The sequence below is a fragment of the Serinus canaria genome, chromosome 2 (assembly GCF_022539315.1).
Source record: "Serinus canaria isolate serCan28SL12 chromosome 2, serCan2020, whole genome shotgun sequence".
Lineage (NCBI taxonomy): Eukaryota > Metazoa > Chordata > Aves > Passeriformes > Fringillidae > Serinus > Serinus canaria.
Genome location: NC_066315.1, coordinates 69469588 through 69486556, shown reverse-complemented (window position 1 = coordinate 69486556; position 16969 = coordinate 69469588). Strand labels below are relative to the sequence as shown.

The following is a 16969-nucleotide window of genomic DNA, read 5'->3' as shown; positions in this document are numbered from 1 at the left end:
TCTCGCAAGCAAAAGTCCTCCCAAAACTGCTGTGGTGTGGGTCATTCTTCCATGGGGTGCAGCCTCCAAGGCCAGGCTGCTCCAGCCTGGGAGCAAAGGCCCCCTCTCTCCACTGGGTCTCCCACTGGATCACAGCCTCCTCCAGGCATTCACCCACTCCACATGGGCACCTCCTCCACGGGCTGAGGGTGGATCTCTGCATCCCCTGTGGATCCCCATGGGCTGCTGAGGCGCAGCTGCTTCACCATTGTCTCACCATGGCCTGCAGAGGAATCTCAGCTCCTGCACTTGGAGCGCCTCCTCCCCTCCTTCTCCACTGACCTTGGTGTCTCCATGTCATTTCCCTCACATGTTCTCACTTCTTCCTCTTCTCTGGTTAGAAAAAACATCATGTGTTTTTATTTTGTTCTTAAATTTGTTATCATAGAGGTGCTACCAATGTTCCTCAGCTTTGGCCAGCAGCATGTCCATCTTCAGAGCCATCGTGGAATGGCTCTGTTGGATATGGTGGAAGCTGCTGGCAGCTTCTCACAGGAACCACCTCTGTGGTCCCCTTGCTACCAAAAACCAGGCCATGTAAAACTCATGGGAACCTCTGAGAAGAGCCTGGTTCCTTCTTTGTTACACCCTGTAAGGCATTAGTCAAGTAACAGGTGCAACATGACTGCATTTCCAATTAACTCTTTTCAAGAAGCCTTGAGTTTGCTCTGTATCATCAAAATTCGCAACTTCACGTCCACAAACTCCTCTTTGAAAAGTCACAGTAAACTGAAAACTAAAGAAATAAGTACTTACTGGAAACTGACAGAGCAAGCCTCAACACAAAGATGTGAGCATCAACTGCTTGTCACTTAGTGATACCAAGCATGTCAAAACACAGCATATTATTATGCTTTCAGTTTATCCTACAATGAAAAACGGGGTTTTTTTGTTCCAGTACCAATGTCAGATTCATAAAATAATCCCTGAAACCTCTGTGGTAGACAAAATTCATGAAAAGCAGAAATGGTAGACATAGGTTACATTAATAAAGCCAAGAAAATTTACGGTGTTGGGGTACTGTTAGCATACAAGACAAGGACATATAAACCCCCACTCTTTCTAACTGCAATTCAAATGCATCCATATTTTAAAGGTTTTATTTTGTCAACAGAAATAGGCACAAGAACCCCATTTTTCAGGTGTTATGTTTAATCCTGTCTTTACAGTTCTATTGCAACAGATGTGATATTTGGTCTCATTTTCTTCCTAAGCAACATAGCTGAATAGGATTTTTGGCAGAGCAAAAATCATAATGAGACTTAGTCTAACATTGATTTGAAATTCTGCTGCTTATTACTAGCAATAACTGCAAGAGAACTCACCTTCAACAAATGCCAAAAAGGCCCACTCAGAGTGGATAATTTACAAAGTACAGATATAGGAATATGGTAGTCAATCAGGCAGAAAGAAACAACCTTCCTGCTGAGCCAGACAGGAATGAAAGATGGCTTCATAAAAGACCAAATTTCTTCATCAGTATGACAGGGTAAAATGACTGGTTTTATCAAAAAACTTTTTTATGACCATTTGTCAAAGGTCAATCCACTTGAAGGCAATAGTTCAGGCATTGTGAAGCAGTGAAACCTTTTTTTTTTTTACCATTCTGTCTGCATCAATTCACGACTTGCTCTCACTGTTTACATCTGGCACTGCAAAACCAAGAGCACTTACTTGGCTAATGTGTTTCCTTCTGTAACTCCAATGTCTCTTACCAAACAGGATCTTGCAGCAGCTGGTATATACCACAAAGAGTGTCTACACAGTTTGGGAACCCTTTCTTCATCTTCCTGTATTTTTGGCCAATCTTTGGAGTTTGTAGTACCACTAACTGCTTGAGGGTTTTTCTTCTATGAATTTATCTAAAAAACATACAACAGCATATTAAGATACTCAGCAGAAACATTTTTTAAGCTTGTAAGTAAATAAAGCAATACAATTCTGGAGCAAGAAAATAAGATGAACATGTAGGGCACAAAAACTGCACTTAAAAACAAAAGGTATGAAGAAAGCAAGGCACACATATCTCTCTTGAAACCTTGCATGGCATATGCAGCAGTCAGATTTTAAGTGTATAGAAGCACTAAAATATAATCCTTCTTCCAAAGATGAACTTCAAATTGATGCTTTTTCCATAATAGTTATCAGCATGCAGGTAATTTGTTTAATCTGCATGTGCCACACTGGTGGGCAGGGGCCATTCTTTACTATGGTTGAATGTAGCAGAAAAGGCAGATCATGATCACAAATGAAATTCATCAATACAATTTAATCTGAGTTACAAAGATTAAGATCAGAATTACACTGGTTTAAAGTAAAACATTACATCCTACATTACACCTTTGCTGATATCCAGTTTTACACATTCTCCTGTTTTTGCTCCCTACTCTTATATGACAGTTTCAGTAAAAGAAATCATTACAAGCAGAGATTCCAAGTAGCCTTTCAGCTTCTGGTGGATGATTCATACTCCCTAAGTCCACCAGAGAGGGATAATAAGCTCTGTACCATGCAGGGCATGTAGGTATCTAAAGCACCTTCACTGACCTTGCTAGGACCAGAAGTCTTTCAAAACAACATCTACCAGTTCAAATGAGCCCAGAATTCACTCTTATTTCATCACTTGTTTTAGGTGACTGTGTAAATATCTTCTGAACTTCCTTTGCGATGTGTTTTCTTAAAGAAAAAAGCAAAAGTGCAAAATATCCTTGTACAAAGTAAGGTCTTTGTGTGACCTGAGGTCTACAAGTATTTAGATGTCTCAAATTTAACCAGAAGAACAATGAGATTAATGGTCTATTTCAATATTCTCTTTTAGCCACAGCTTTGAGATCAGTTTCTATTAATTTCCCCAGGTGGTAGAGTACAGAGAAAAGGAAGCTGTAAAATCATTTCACTGTATCTGTTGGCAATGCAGTGTGGTTGAATTATTTTCTGCAATTCCTACTTTTTTTGCAGGCCAAACTCCAAGGTTGTGGAGGACACCTGTAGGGAACTGGAATACTGGCCTTCATGTTCCAGGACAGACATATACTAGCAGTGCCCTTGAATTGAGGAGGTGTCTAAGTTCTGAAAACAGGTGATAGAGAGGAGAACTAGGAATAAATGAAGGAGCGTGCACATTTAATACCAGAAGAGGATGTAGATAGAAAAGGGAGGTGCAAATATTTCTACATTTCCAAAAGCACTCATTGCCCCACAGACTGCCACAGACCCTGACTGAAGACAGATCTTAACTCTTTTCTCTCACGATTTCAGGTAATTAGATATTCCTAACAAAAAAACTAGCTTTTATTTTAAAGTCTTAAAAATTCACTTAAAATTCTTTGGAACTTAGTGGTTAAATGATGGCACAAAAGTCATTCAGGGGAAGAGAGTGTTTATTGTTTTACTATGAAGTGTAGCCCTTAGGAAAGCTCTCTGCTGGGGCCCAGTGGAGAGAATACAAACCAGGGTTGGACAAAACCTACAGAGCCTGGGAGGGCAGAAAGTTTCCTGACATGTTGGAAGGGTGCCTTAATGACCAGGGAGTATCAGCATCTCCAGGAACAGCAGTAGGATATGTGATTTGAAGGACCTAAAAATGTTTAGGTGTGAGCTAGGCTGCGTGGCATGCACCTCTGAAACGCTCCTGGAAATGCTTCAAAGCTGTTGCAGAGCTCTAAGGAAGCTTTAAAAACAGAACTTCAGGACCTCAGAGGCTCCAGGCATCTTGGACACTTCATGGGAGCAGCCCGCATTGAGGACTGCAGTTTTTGATTTAACCACAAAAATTGTGTGCGAAGATGGATTTAAATGCTCAGATGCTGTTGTTGATCTAATGCTTAAATTTTACTTGATGCCATCTTACACTGATTTTACCAAATGATTTATTAGTCTTTATTCTGATGAAGACAATGGAAATGTCTGAGTTTGTCCTAATATTTATCAAAGTATTAGATGGACCAAAAAATGCTATTAAAATGCACAAGTTTATTCCAGAACTATGTATGAAAAATCATTTAATCCTGGGGTTGTGGTTATTTGTTTGCTTTGGTTTTGTCCTGCAAAAACATACCTAAGAAAAGAAGCAGAAGAAGGAGGGAAAATGTGTTGGATGAATGTTCAGGAAACCAGAGAAAATTTGTTGTTAAAAGAGGAACTATTTGGGGTTGTATGTAAGATAATAAAATTTTCTTGAAAAACATAAATTAGCAAATCCAGATACAGCTTCCAAATATGGGTTTACTTATACCAAGAACATGTAATCTCTATCTTTCTAGTAGCCTTCAGGATATATCTGTAGTGAATCACCTGAATTCAGCTTTTTTCAGCAGAAAATATCTGTACAGGAAGTTTAAACAAATAGAAAAAAGCCCAAAGTAGCATGGTGAGAAATTATTCTGTTTCAGTCTCAGAATTGAATAATAACTCTTATGAAAATAAGGTAAAGAGCAAATAAGAATTTGAAACAAGTCTAAACTCTGAAAACATTTCTAGCTAAAATTGTACTCAACTGATGAAAACCAAACAAACCTGGCAAGGACACTGAAAGTGATAAAGAAGGGAAAAATAGTACAGGTCTTAGAAACAAACCTGCTAGCTGACTGTACTTGGTCTCTGTGCAGTATTTTACCCAGGGATACCTTCAGACTATTTTTGAGAGGTGCAGGCAATCTCCCACTGGCAGCTTTGTATTTTTTAAAAGAAGCAAAGGGGCAGTCACCACCCCTCTCTGACTCTCGTTTGTCTCAGGTGTACCAATGGAATCTCTCTCAGTGTCAACCAACAGCTTCACTCTGGACCTTTACAAAAAACTGAATGAAACTTCCAAAAGCCAAAACATTTTCTTTTCTCCTTGGAGTATTGCAACTGCTCTTGCCATGGTCCACCTGGGTGCAAAAGGTGACACTGCAAGTCAGATGGCTGAGGTAAGCACTGAAATTAGCCATGTACCGCCTTCAGGGGCTTCCTACATAAATTGCACTGTTATTCTACCTATGGAGAACAGCAAAGAACAACATGGGAGGAGGACAGTGATCTGCAATGCTGACAGCATGAGTAGGGATATTTTCTGCACCAACACTATGGCAGGTCACTTCCACTTTATTTCCAAGATCTCTGCTCTGCAGCAACCCTACATTTAGTTTACACTTACAGTTCACAGAGCATTGCAAGTGATCTGCCAAGGAGCAGTTATTGACATTTAGAGGCTACTCTTGGTCTTGCTTGGAGCTCTCCGTTCCACTTTAACTGCCTTCTGAACAGAATAATTACCCTAACATAATGCCCAAAAAGTAATGAGGACACACCTTTATTAAAAAAAAATAATATGGCACTATGATATGCCAGAGAAAGGAAATCTGGAGATAATCTCTTGAGCAAGATATCACTGCTGCTAGACCTCAGCTGGTTCTGGCAGGAGTGTATCTGCTTTCTCATACTGCACACAGTAAACCAAACCCTCCCGAACATGTGTTTGGCTGCACAGAAGAGGCAGAAATCTTTGTGACATAATTAGTCCATAAAAATAGTAATTCTTCCAAGAATAATGGAGATATGTGAGTACTGAAAATATCAGTCATAGAATATACTGAGTTGTAAGGCACCCATGAGGATCATAAAGTCCAACTCATGACCCTGCACAGGACACCACAAGATTCACACCACGTGCCTGAGAGTGTTGCCCAAACACTTCTTAAACTCTGCCAGGTCTGGTGCTGTGGCCACCTTCCTGGGGAGCCTGTTCCAGTCACAATACTGATCTATTATTAAGCAGTCCATGTGGCCAAAATCTATCTAGTAATGATACTGTTACAGAGATTTAATCAATGTCCTCAATAACATATAATTGTCCTCAATAACTCCAACAGACTATCAATGGGCATGGCTGGTGGATTACCATAGAAAATGAAGATATTTGCAACCCTTGGGCATATTAATCTCAAACTAACAAGCTGTCTTTATGAACATTTCACAGGTTCTTCATTTTAACCAGACCGCAAGAGAAGAAGGTTCATCTGACACAACAAGGCCTTCTCCAGCAAGACCAAAGAAAAGAAAGATGGTATTTAGTACAACAAAAGATTCTAAGATAAAAATCTCTGAGAATGGGATAGTCCAATGCAACAACTGCTTTTAGGCTTTTAACATCTGCTTGTTTTCAATCTATCATCTACTGTTTCAGTTCAGCAAGAACTATATACAGAAAAAGTGAACAAGGAGATAATATGGCTATAAACTCATTAATTCAGTCTTTCAAAAGCAGAACTGAAACACTAGCAGTGTTTTGATTGCCCATAATACTCTCTCACTTGGTTTTAGCCGGGCTGTGAAAATATACAAAAACCGTTGGTGCTAATATGCTTTGGACAATTCCATTTCTTATCACCTTCAGGTTGGTTGGAATATTTTTTCTGTACTGATAAAAAACTACTGCCTTCTCACCTGACTCTAGCCCTACCCAAAAAAGTCCCTTTCTCCTTTTTTATGCACAGACACATCAGGCAGACAAAATTCCCCTTTAAGAAAATGTCTGTTGACTCACCCTTGCTCATCCCCTCCCCAGAGACCTGCCAGCAGGAGAAATGGCCCAGATATTTTTCAACAAATGAACTCCCTAACCACTGAAAAGTATTAAACTCAATCAAGCCACTTTTTTTTTCAGCAGAGAAACTAAAAGAAAGTAAAAAAAATTAAATTAGACTAATGTCAAATAAAAAAGGCAAGGGGATTATATCATTCCCTCCCTTGATGGTGTGATATGGTTCTTCAAGATGAATCACTGCACTCCCATTCATTTTAGCAACTCACTGACTCCATAAATTGCACCAAAGTCTAATTTTTTCCTTCAGATATTTCCCCCTATTGCTTCTTTGTTCTGTTCCCATCCCATTGAAAAAAACTAGCCTCTACTATCCTGTGTCCTCTGGCTACCAAATTCATTTCCAGGTGTCCTTCCTGGCAGCCCACACCTCAGCATGAGTGAGAAAAGATCATAGTAAGGAATGACAGACGAGTCAGCCTGAGTCAGTGGCAGAGACTCTCGGTGTCTCATGTGCAGGGCACAGCACATGTCATGGGGGAGGACACTGCATCCAGGCAGCTGGTGGGGAGCAGCTAGCAGGTAGCAGGTCATTCCCCCATTTGCAAAGCAACAGCTAGAAACAGCTAGCAAGCAACCCTCCCTAAAACCACCACCAATGACATCCAGAACAAGCTCTCTCCAAAGTCCAAATAGCAACAGAAAACACCCATGTGAAACAGGAAAATTTCAATAGCTGGTAAGTCCATGCCCTGACATTAGTTTCTCTGAGGGTAGAACACCTTCTCAAAAGCTACCAGGCTGCATTGATGGATCCTTGTGAAACTGAAAGGACTTGTGAAACTGAAAATCTGGCCTGAAAAATGACAAAAACAAGGAGATTAGGCTGCCTTGGTGCCCCATCATATGATACCCCCAAATGCCTAAAAAGCACTGCAGAAATAAATCCTCACCCTACAGGCAGAATCCCATTTATCTAGTTATATACAGTGCTGCAGACATACAACATTCTCAAAGAAGTTACATTCCTTGAAACTCCTTTTTAATTAAAAAAACATGAACAACTTAAATAAAGCAGGTGCATCAGAACAAAAAAAAAAATCCATATTAATTGGTGTATCTTTCCAAGGATCCTGAGCATGAGGGAGCAGGAAACATCCATTCTGCCTTCAAAAAGCTCCTGTGTGACATCAACAAACACAGAAGTACTTACTTGCTGAAGAGTGCCAACCGACTGTATGAGGAAAAGACCTACCCATTACTGCCTGTGAGTTGAACATCTTTACGTGGGAATTTGCTGACATTAAGAGTGATTATCCATAGAGACGATTAAAAAAATCCAAATGATAGCACTGGGATTTGAGTGAGAACACGAGGACAGCCATAGAGGCTAGTCTTGGACAGGCCATCTGTTTTCAGCAGTGGGCAATAGTTTGGCAAGTGCATGAGAAAACTGTGTAGTGATTCTTCTCCAGAATCTGCTGTGGTCACCAACTGATCTGCCACTCAGCGACTTCTTGAATGAGAGGGCATGTCTACCTAAGCAACCCTGATGAGCTGCTGTTTCAGGACTTTGCACACTTGTCTTTTGAGTCTACTTCAGCCCTCAGCACTAGGATTTCCACAGCTAAGCTATACACTGCAGGAAGCCCCTGTGCTTTCTGAGCTTGCTGCCTGTTGAATTGCTGTTGGTTCATCTCTGTTCTGAAGGACATTTCTCCACATCTCTGGTCACCCTCATCCCCCTTGTCTGTATTTTTCATACCGTAGCATTTCTGAGACTGGGGAGGCCACAGCTGCATTGCAAACTCAGACAGTGGACTTGCCATAGTATTGTAAGGGGCCATCATAGAAAAGTCTCTTTTGTTGCCGACTCTTTCCTTCATAGTTCCTGAATTTTTATTTGCATTTTTGGACATGATTAGGCAGATTTTTTTCATGCACGTGTCTATTACAGATTCAATACCTCATTCCTAAACTGTAACAATCACTTCCTATATTTTACACTTTACTGGATCACCTATAAATATGTTAATATATGTACTTCAATGTAAACATCTAGACTTTGGTTTTATAGAAAAAATACTGTAGCACATATCCCTGTGGTACTCCAGCAGTAATAACCCTTCATTGTGAATGTCTTTTTCCTCCTACTCTTGGTTTATAGTCTTTTAAAAAAATGAGACGTATCTCTGTAGTCCCATGGATGCTCAGCCTTAGTGACAAGTCCTACAAAATGCATTTTGGTAACCCAAAAAGACTGTAATTGCTCAGCCCTTTTACCCATATGTTGTCATCTTATTGCAAAGCTCCCTTACCTTCTTGATGATTTCTCATGTGCAGCTCCTCACAGCACTAACTCCATCTCTCTTCACAGCACAGCCAACAAACTCCATCTCTCTCCTCAACTAGCTAACCCACTCTTTTGTAGCACTCTTCTTATTGGACACAGCTGTGGCTTATTAAGGGCAGGCCTGTTCCTAATCTTTGGTAATTAGTACAGCTGCAACTCCTCAGGTGTGAGATTACCTTCTGCACTAACTTTGTTTTCTTATGTTCTATATCCCCACAATTCCCCCTTTTCTTTTAATTGCAAAGTTGCAGCATCTCTAGAAAGGCATGTTCAAGTAAATTGATATTATAACATTCACATATCTCACTTAGTACTAACAGTATACAAATGTTCAGGCAACATGTCACAGTAAGAACATACGTTTCTAAGTTCTGATTTAGTTTTGCTTTTCACAGTCTAAAGCATCAAAACCTATAGCTTTTCATAAACTAGTGTTTACTATCTTTTGCAGGACCCTTTGCAAAAAAATAGTAAACCCAATACAAACATCTCTTGTGTAATTTCTATTTAACTTTGTAATATGTCTGTACTCTGACCTTGATTCAATACTCAAACTTAGAGTACATATTATTGGATACTCTTATACTTACACTTTTAGAATATTGACAATATCAATAGCTGTAAAACTTTATAAGGAAACTCACAAGAATAAATTAAAGGCTATATATTAGGATAATAACAAGTCAACAGTTACATAATTTTATCAATAGCTATACAATTTGAACAACATCGATCCAGTATCTGTCGAGTGTACTTATGCCTATGGAATATAAACTTTTACACTTATGCCTAATCAAAGATTAATAGTTGCAATTCACAAACAAAATGCACATGTTTCATCAGGAAACTGAATGATGGAGCTGGGGACAGAGTAGCTCTAACTGCTGTTTTAATAATTCTCTTCTTCCTTTTACAGTTCTGTGTTGTATTAGTTGGCCACTGCAAGCCTCTCTTGCCCTGCTCTGTTTTCCATGTAGATGAAACAATCTGTTCTTCACTAGATATGTTATTTCCCATTGTCCCCAGTGGCTCACCTGTACTCCAGGTGTCAAAGTCTGTCAGGTCCGGACCAGGCAGCATTCCCTGCTGCTCTCAATGCTACATTGGGATCCATCTCTGGCTTCACTTGCCCTACAGCCCAATCCCAAATCACATCAGGTTACTGTGGAGATGACCACTACACAATTTTAGAAGGCCTCTCTTAGATGTTGTCTGCACAGCTCTGACTCTGCCGTTCAGAGCTCCATGTTGCTTTTGTTCCAGTGCTCATGTAGCAGCAACTTAGCAAACCTCCCTCTGTACTCCTCAGGGGCCACGCTATTGCTGAGGCACCAGCTGCTGCTATGGCCATGCCATTTGCCACTCCTGAGTCCTGCTGCACACAGTGCCATTCAGGGGGAGCCCAGCACCGTCCTGGGTACCCTCTGGACTGTGGCCATACTTTGGCAGGGGGCACGGGGCTTGCTCCAATGCACCAAATAAGCAAAGTGCATAGCATCTGCTCCTCATATCCAACACTCTTCTTCTTGGGGGTGGTGTCTCATACATTGCCCAGACTTCTAGGTACTCAGGTCTGCTTAGCTGTAACTCATCTGAATTTTTAGGCTCTCAGGCTCTTGGTATGCCTGACTTTACCATCTTATTTCTCTTAGGTCTGCAGTCATCTTCCTGAATCACCTTGGGATCACATTGCTTAATATTTAATTCCTTTTTCCCAAACCACCATGGGAATCATATCAGAATCACATCAGGGTCACCAACTGTCCTCTTATTGCAAAGCTCCCATACCTTCTCGGTGATTTCTCATGTACAGCTCCTCACAGCACTGAATCCCTCTTCTTTCAGAGCAGAGCCAACAAACTCCAACTCTCTCCTCAACTAGCTAACCCACTCTTTTGTAGCACTCTTCTTCTAACTGGACACAGCTGTAGCCTATTAAGGGCAGGCCTGTTCCTCATCTTTGGTAACTAGTACAGCTGCAACTCCTCAGGTGTGAGATTACCTTCTGCACTATCTTTGTTTACTTACATTCTACCCCCCCACACCCTATGCTTCCTAACACCTTCAGAAAGCTCCAGCAGATTTGTGATTTTCGATTTCCTAAAACTAAAAATGCTGTTGACACCTCTCCAATAAGTCACGTTAACCCCTACACCTACTATGCCCATTCTACTCACTTGCCCCACACCGACTCATGAGTTTGTAATTATCTGTATCTCTAAAATCTTTTCAAAACTGATGTTGTATTAATCATCTTCCAGGTCCTTGGAAGGGGTTTTTAAATGAGATTACTGTTCTTTGATTTCGGAGTTTGTTTGGTTTCCTGAGTAATCAGCAATTTGTCTTTCTGAATGTGTATTGCTCATTTTCTCCATAATCTCATGTACATTTGCTTTACAGAGAATCAAAGGAATTTCCTGCTGGTAATCTCCATGAATGATTTCACAGCAGACAGCAATGGAAACATTAATTCTGCTTTTCTGCCATCACTTTATTCTACCAGAACATTTCTTTTATTGTCCTCACAAATTTTTGGCAGGTTCCTCACCTTTGAAGCAAACAAAAAGCCTATGTTTAACTTCATATGAGACTATTCTTCCATCTTGTACTGAACACTATTTCATAAAGCAGGAAAAAAGAAATATTTAGATTATATTAAAATGTCATTTTGAGAAATTAAAAAAATGTAAAGGTTTCATGGATATTTCTAAACTAAAAATTTCCACCTTTGATTTCAAACACAAAAATTTGAAGTATCAAGTTTCCTTGAGAATGAAGTTTGATCAGTCCTTACTTAATATTTAGAATAGAATGTATCAGACCTTATTATAAAGGTTACTGCATATAAACCAAGATTTCTTAAATTATGTATTAGCAGAATGTATAATATGATAACCTGATTATTATTAATATTTTGATAACTCAAGTTTAACTAAATAAGCACGCATTCTTTAATCCTGTCTTTCAGAAGTTCTTACAACTCATCACAAGCTATTACAATGCAAAGCCACAAGCTGTAAACTTTAAGAGAGCTGCAGAACAAGTCAGAGCACAGATCAATTCATGGGTAGAAAACAAAACTGAGAGTAAGTATTACTCTGATGGCTTTTTTCTTGTCTAACTTTCAAATATTTTGTATTTCCACATTCATTGCTCTTGCAGCCAAGAATCCATCAAAGGTGGAAACTCAGGGCAGGGAGGTGATGAGTAAAGTACAGCTAAATAGTCTGAAGAATGCCTCTCTCCAGCCCAACTGCTGCTCCTTACAAGGTCCTTCCCTCAATTCTTTATGCTGTAGCCTCCTCTGAAACATTGCTGTTGGAAGGCATGCATAGGTCAATACTGTGTGGCTACACAATGATTAGTGAGGGTTTTACTTCTGCATTCTTCAGCTGCTTGCAACCAACTTCACAGAACATCCAAGCTATTCTGCTTTACCTACTTTCCAATGCCATTTATTACCAAAACTTCAATAAATGTAATTAAAAAAAAAAAAAAACAGAGAATTCATAGAATGGTTTAGGTTGGTAGGGACCTTAAGGATCATCTTGTTCCAACCCCCATACCACAGACAGGGACATCTTCCACTAGACCAGGTTGCTCAAAGCCCCATCAAACCTGGCCTTGAACACTTCCAGGGATGGGGCATCCACACCTTCTCTGGACAAAGGATACAGAGATACTTCAAAAGGTCATTTTTATAATATGTACAATATAAATCCATATTAAAAAAAAACCCCAAATGCAAACATTTTGAAAGAGAGGTAGGCACAGACAAGGAACAGTTAAAATTGGCAAGTTGTGCAGTTACATGGAATAACAGTCTCTTTGTCTGATTTTGAAGGGAAAATACAGAGTCTGCTGCCTGTAGGATCTCTCCATTCTCGCACTGTGATGGTCTTAGTAAATGCCATTTATTTCAAAGGAAAGTGGGAGAAGAAATTTCTGGAGAAAAATACTTCTGAAATGCCCTTCAGAATAAGCAAGGTAAATTCCTTGTCAATATGCCTGATATGTCTATTACTGAGGAGAAAATATTTCACCTATATTTCATATGCCACTGCCACACTACTTATAGCTGACAAAGTGCAGTAAACTCAGGAAGAATACCAATCGTGAAAATAACTCAGCATTGACTTGATTATGCATATCCATGAAAACTAGATTTTTTTATTTAAAACTCCTCAGTATCAAAATACTTGGGAACTGTTAATTTTTTTAAAAAAGTAAGCTAAGCAAAGTAGTTTAAGGACAAGAAGAAATTTTTCTAAGTACTATTTCCAAACAGACCAGGTTGCTTTGGAGAGCAATGTTTATACACCTAGAGCTCACTTCTTCTCTTGGGACCCTGAGATCACAGGATCTAATCCAGCTGTTCTTCCCGTATGCACCCTGGGTGTTGCATCAAACTTCATAGGGAATTTTGATGGGGTTTGTCATTTTAGCTGAGTGTATGAGGGTGATCTATTCAGATGATCTATTGATTGAGCTAATAGTATTTAAATGATCATGCACTGATAATTCCCAGTAGCTGACTGCACGCATATTCTTGGACTGTGTTAAAAGCGGGCAAAACTATTTGTCAATGGAAACAAACATTTTGTTTGACATAGATTAAGGGTGCAAATACCTTTTGTGTGCCAGACAATGTGAAGCAATTGATGTGACTGTGTACCCAAAACCTACTACACCACGTGTGCAGTTTTAGGATCTGTCACAGCAGATGGTTCTGGTGGGTGACCTTGGCCAGCCACCAGGTGCCCACTGAGACTCCCTATCACCGCCCCTTGTCAACAGGATAGGGGGAGAAAAATAGGATGAAAAGGTCATGCATGGGTCAGGGAAAGAACAGGGAGAGCATTTACCAATTGCCATCACAGGCAGAACAGGTTCAACTTCAAGAAATTAATTTACTACCTATTCTCAGAGTAAGTTAGGGAAGTAAACCAAACATAAAGTGCCTCCTCCCCCACCCACCCTTCCTGCCAGGCTCAACTTCACTTATGACTCACCTGCGCCCCAAAGCAGTGCAGGGGACTGGGAATGGACTAATGCTGCAGTCAGCTCATCGCATGTTGTCTCTACAGCTCCTTCCTCCTCCTTCTCACACTTTTCCTCTGCTCAAGTGTGGGGTCCTATCTATTCAAAGTCCTTCACATTCAGTGTGGGTCCTCCCCATGGTCGGCAGTTTTGCAAGAACTGCTCCAATGTGAGTCCACTGTGGGGTCACATGTGATGCCCGAAAAGGGCTGATCTCCACAGCATGACAGGTCCTGCCAGGAGCTTGCTCCAGCATGGATTTTCCAGGGGTTGCAGGGTGGATATTTGCACCACCATTGTCTTCACCACGGGCTGCAGGGGAATTTCAGCTCCAGGGCCTGACAATGTGAAGCATTTCTCCCCCTCCTTCCTCACTGACCTAGGTGTCTTCAGGGTAGCTTCTCCCACATCATCTCACTCAGCTCTCCCAGCTGCTTTCATGCAGCAGTTTTTACCCTTTCTTAAACATGTAATCACAGAGGCACTACCAATTTCACTGACTGGCTCAGATTTGGACAGTGGCAGGTCCGTCCTGGAGCTAGCTGAAACTGGCTCTGGCTGATAGCGGCATCTTCTGAGGTCTCCTCACAGAAACCATCCCTGCAGCTTCCCCACTAACAAAGTGCCAGAAAGGGTTTAAATTACATGGTGAATACCAAGGCCTGCAAAGAGAGTTACTTGATTATCAAAGCTTAATCTTTATTTTAAATTTAAAAATACATTATATGGCAGTTAATAGGTATTTAGCGTGTGTTTGCACTAATTTTTATAAAGATCTCAAAGACTTTGAAAAGAGGGTGTATGGGATTCTGTCTAAAGAAAATGGTCCTGGTATCCAGATGCTGCTGAATCTTGTACTTGTTTTCAGTTCAATGAAGCAAATAAATTTTATCATTCTTTTAATGTGTAAAGTAATTTTTATGTCTGAATTTTTTCCAGACCAAGACTAAACCTGTACACATGATGTTTTTGAAAGATAAATTTTTCATACTCCATGAAACCACCATGAAATTTAGAATCATTGAGCTGCCGTATGTGGAAAATGAACTCAGCATGTTCCTTCTCCTTCCCGATGACATCAATGATAACACCACTGGCCTGGAGCTGGTAAAGCTGACCTACTGTTGCATCACACACAATATGAAACAGTAACAGAAACAGATGAAAACTGAGGAAGAACAAGCTCCAAAATCACAGTAGAATAGTTCTGATGTGCTCATACTTTGTTTCAGAACCTGTATCACCATGAGTTTCAGCTTACGATTCAGGACACGTGGTGGTAACACTGCAAACATAGTACATCTAAAACCTGTGTCCACACAACTGTCTTAGACTATTTTGTATCCTCTTTCCTATTACCAATATAGCATAGGGAAAGCAAGGATCACCTCTGAATCACCATGCCCTAGAGTTATCTTCTCCTGGGGGTTTTTAATTAATTTTTATGTCATTTTCAGTCTGGATTTCCAGCTGATAGTTTGTAGTGGGGTTTCTCAAACTAAGTGCTGACTGCCTTCACCCAGAAGGTGCTCACAGCAACTCATGACTATGCCAGGATCAGTTTCAGATTCTAAACAGAGCAGGGCAAATACTTTTATTTGTACCTCAGTTCCCATGCATCCCATTTATTTATCACTACTAAGAGAAAATTTATCCATTGACACACACTTCAAGCACCTATTGTTGTAAGTAACACATTGCAAAAAAAGCAATGTTCTTCACACCAGAGAAAAAAAATTATAAACTGCTCTGAGGCTTCAGGCTACACCTTCCCACCTTTAAGACAATAAACAGGAGTATAAGTCACTCATCACTTTGTCAGATCATGCCCTCTAAATATGATGCACATTCCATCTCTAGTCACTGCTGGTAGCTGGGTCTTGCTCTACATGCTCTTGATGAGCAATAAGACACTGGTCTGTGCATGTCTTATCTCTGTCCTTCACATTCCAATTGTTTTTTTCCTCAACTCATTGCAGGTGGAAAGAGAGCTGACATATGAGAAACTGTCTGAATGGACCAAATCAGACAATATGATGAAAGCTGAAGTGGATCTATACCTGCCCAAGCTGAAGCTGGAAGAAAATTATGACCTTAAATCCCCTCTGAGCAGCATGGGGATACAAAATGCTTTTGACCCAGGTCAGGCTGATTTCACAGGGATGTCAGCAAAGAGGGATCTTTTCATCTCACAAATTATTCACAAAGCTTTTGTGGAGGTCAATGAAGAAGGTACAGAGGCAGCAGCTGCCACAGGTGTCTTGATGATGAGATCAAGAGTCCCAACAATGACTTTCAAAGCTGACCACCCTTTTATCTTCTTTATCAGACACAACAAATCACAAACCATCCTCTTCTTTGGCAGGTTTTGCTCACCCTAGTCGGTGAGTCCTTGCCCTGCAGAGCAGGATTTGCTTGCTTGCTACCACAGAGGCAAAACCCAAACCTGAGGCTCTCTGCAACTGGGGGAACAGGACTTGAACCCCTTCCTCATTAGATTACACATGGTGCCTGAGGCACAGCTTCTCCAATGTCTCCTTCCTAAGGTGAAGGGACAACTATGGCAGTGCCACAGGGATTGTGCAATGCCTTGCACCCACAGAGCAATCCTGGCTATCATTTGGATGAGGCCATCATGGATAGCTCTGCCCTTATCACTTCATATGACCATGGGATTTCTATCTCTGCCACTCACAGCACTGTGCACAAGCATATTTTGCCAGTCTTTTTCCTTACCCTTATGATGAGGACCACTTATCCTGATGTGGTCCTAGCACATACCCCCAGCCTGCAGCAATCAGACCCAGCTCCTGCTTTTTAGCCCTAGACTACGGCCTGGAGTTAATCCTGGAGGCAGATCCTCCCAACCTTCACCCTGTGGCCATCCCCTTGCTTTCCTTCCACATCTCAGCTGCACGTCTTCATCAGCTCCCAATAACCCTCATGTTGCTCCACAGATTCCTTTTAATAAAATAAAAATATCAGTGAAAAAAAATATACAGCTCTCTTAGGGC

The 16969-nt window shown here is 40.7% G+C and overlaps 1 protein-coding gene across 1 annotated transcript; it reads left to right on the top strand.

The window, feature by feature from the left end:
- Window positions 1-3212: 3212 nt before the first annotated feature.
- SERPINB10 (serpin family B member 10) lies at window positions 3213-16903 on the top strand. Its single transcript, XM_009092995.4, has 8 exons — window positions 3213-3297; window positions 4774-4949; window positions 5999-6085; window positions 7692-7829; window positions 11884-12001; window positions 12760-12902; window positions 14895-15062; window positions 15935-16903. Exons 2-8 carry the CDS (start codon window positions 4782-4784, stop codon window positions 16334-16336), a joined length of 1224 nt encoding a protein of 407 aa, XP_009091243.3. The 5' UTR covers window positions 3213-3297; window positions 4774-4781; the 3' UTR covers window positions 16337-16903.
- The last annotated feature ends 66 nt before the right edge of the window (window positions 16904-16969 follow it).

Coding starts and splice junctions, on each gene's coding strand:
- SERPINB10 (XM_009092995.4), top strand. CDS start 4,782: ATGGAATCTCTCTCAGTGTCAACCAACAGCTTCACTCTGGACCTTTAC. Junction 4,950..5,998: donor CTGCAAGTCAGATGGCTGAG/GTAAGCACTGAA, acceptor AACATTTCACAG/GTTCTTCATTTTAACCAGAC. Junction 12,903..14,894: donor TGCCCTTCAGAATAAGCAAG/GTAAATTCCTTG, acceptor AATTTTTTCCAG/ACCAAGACTAAACCTGTACA.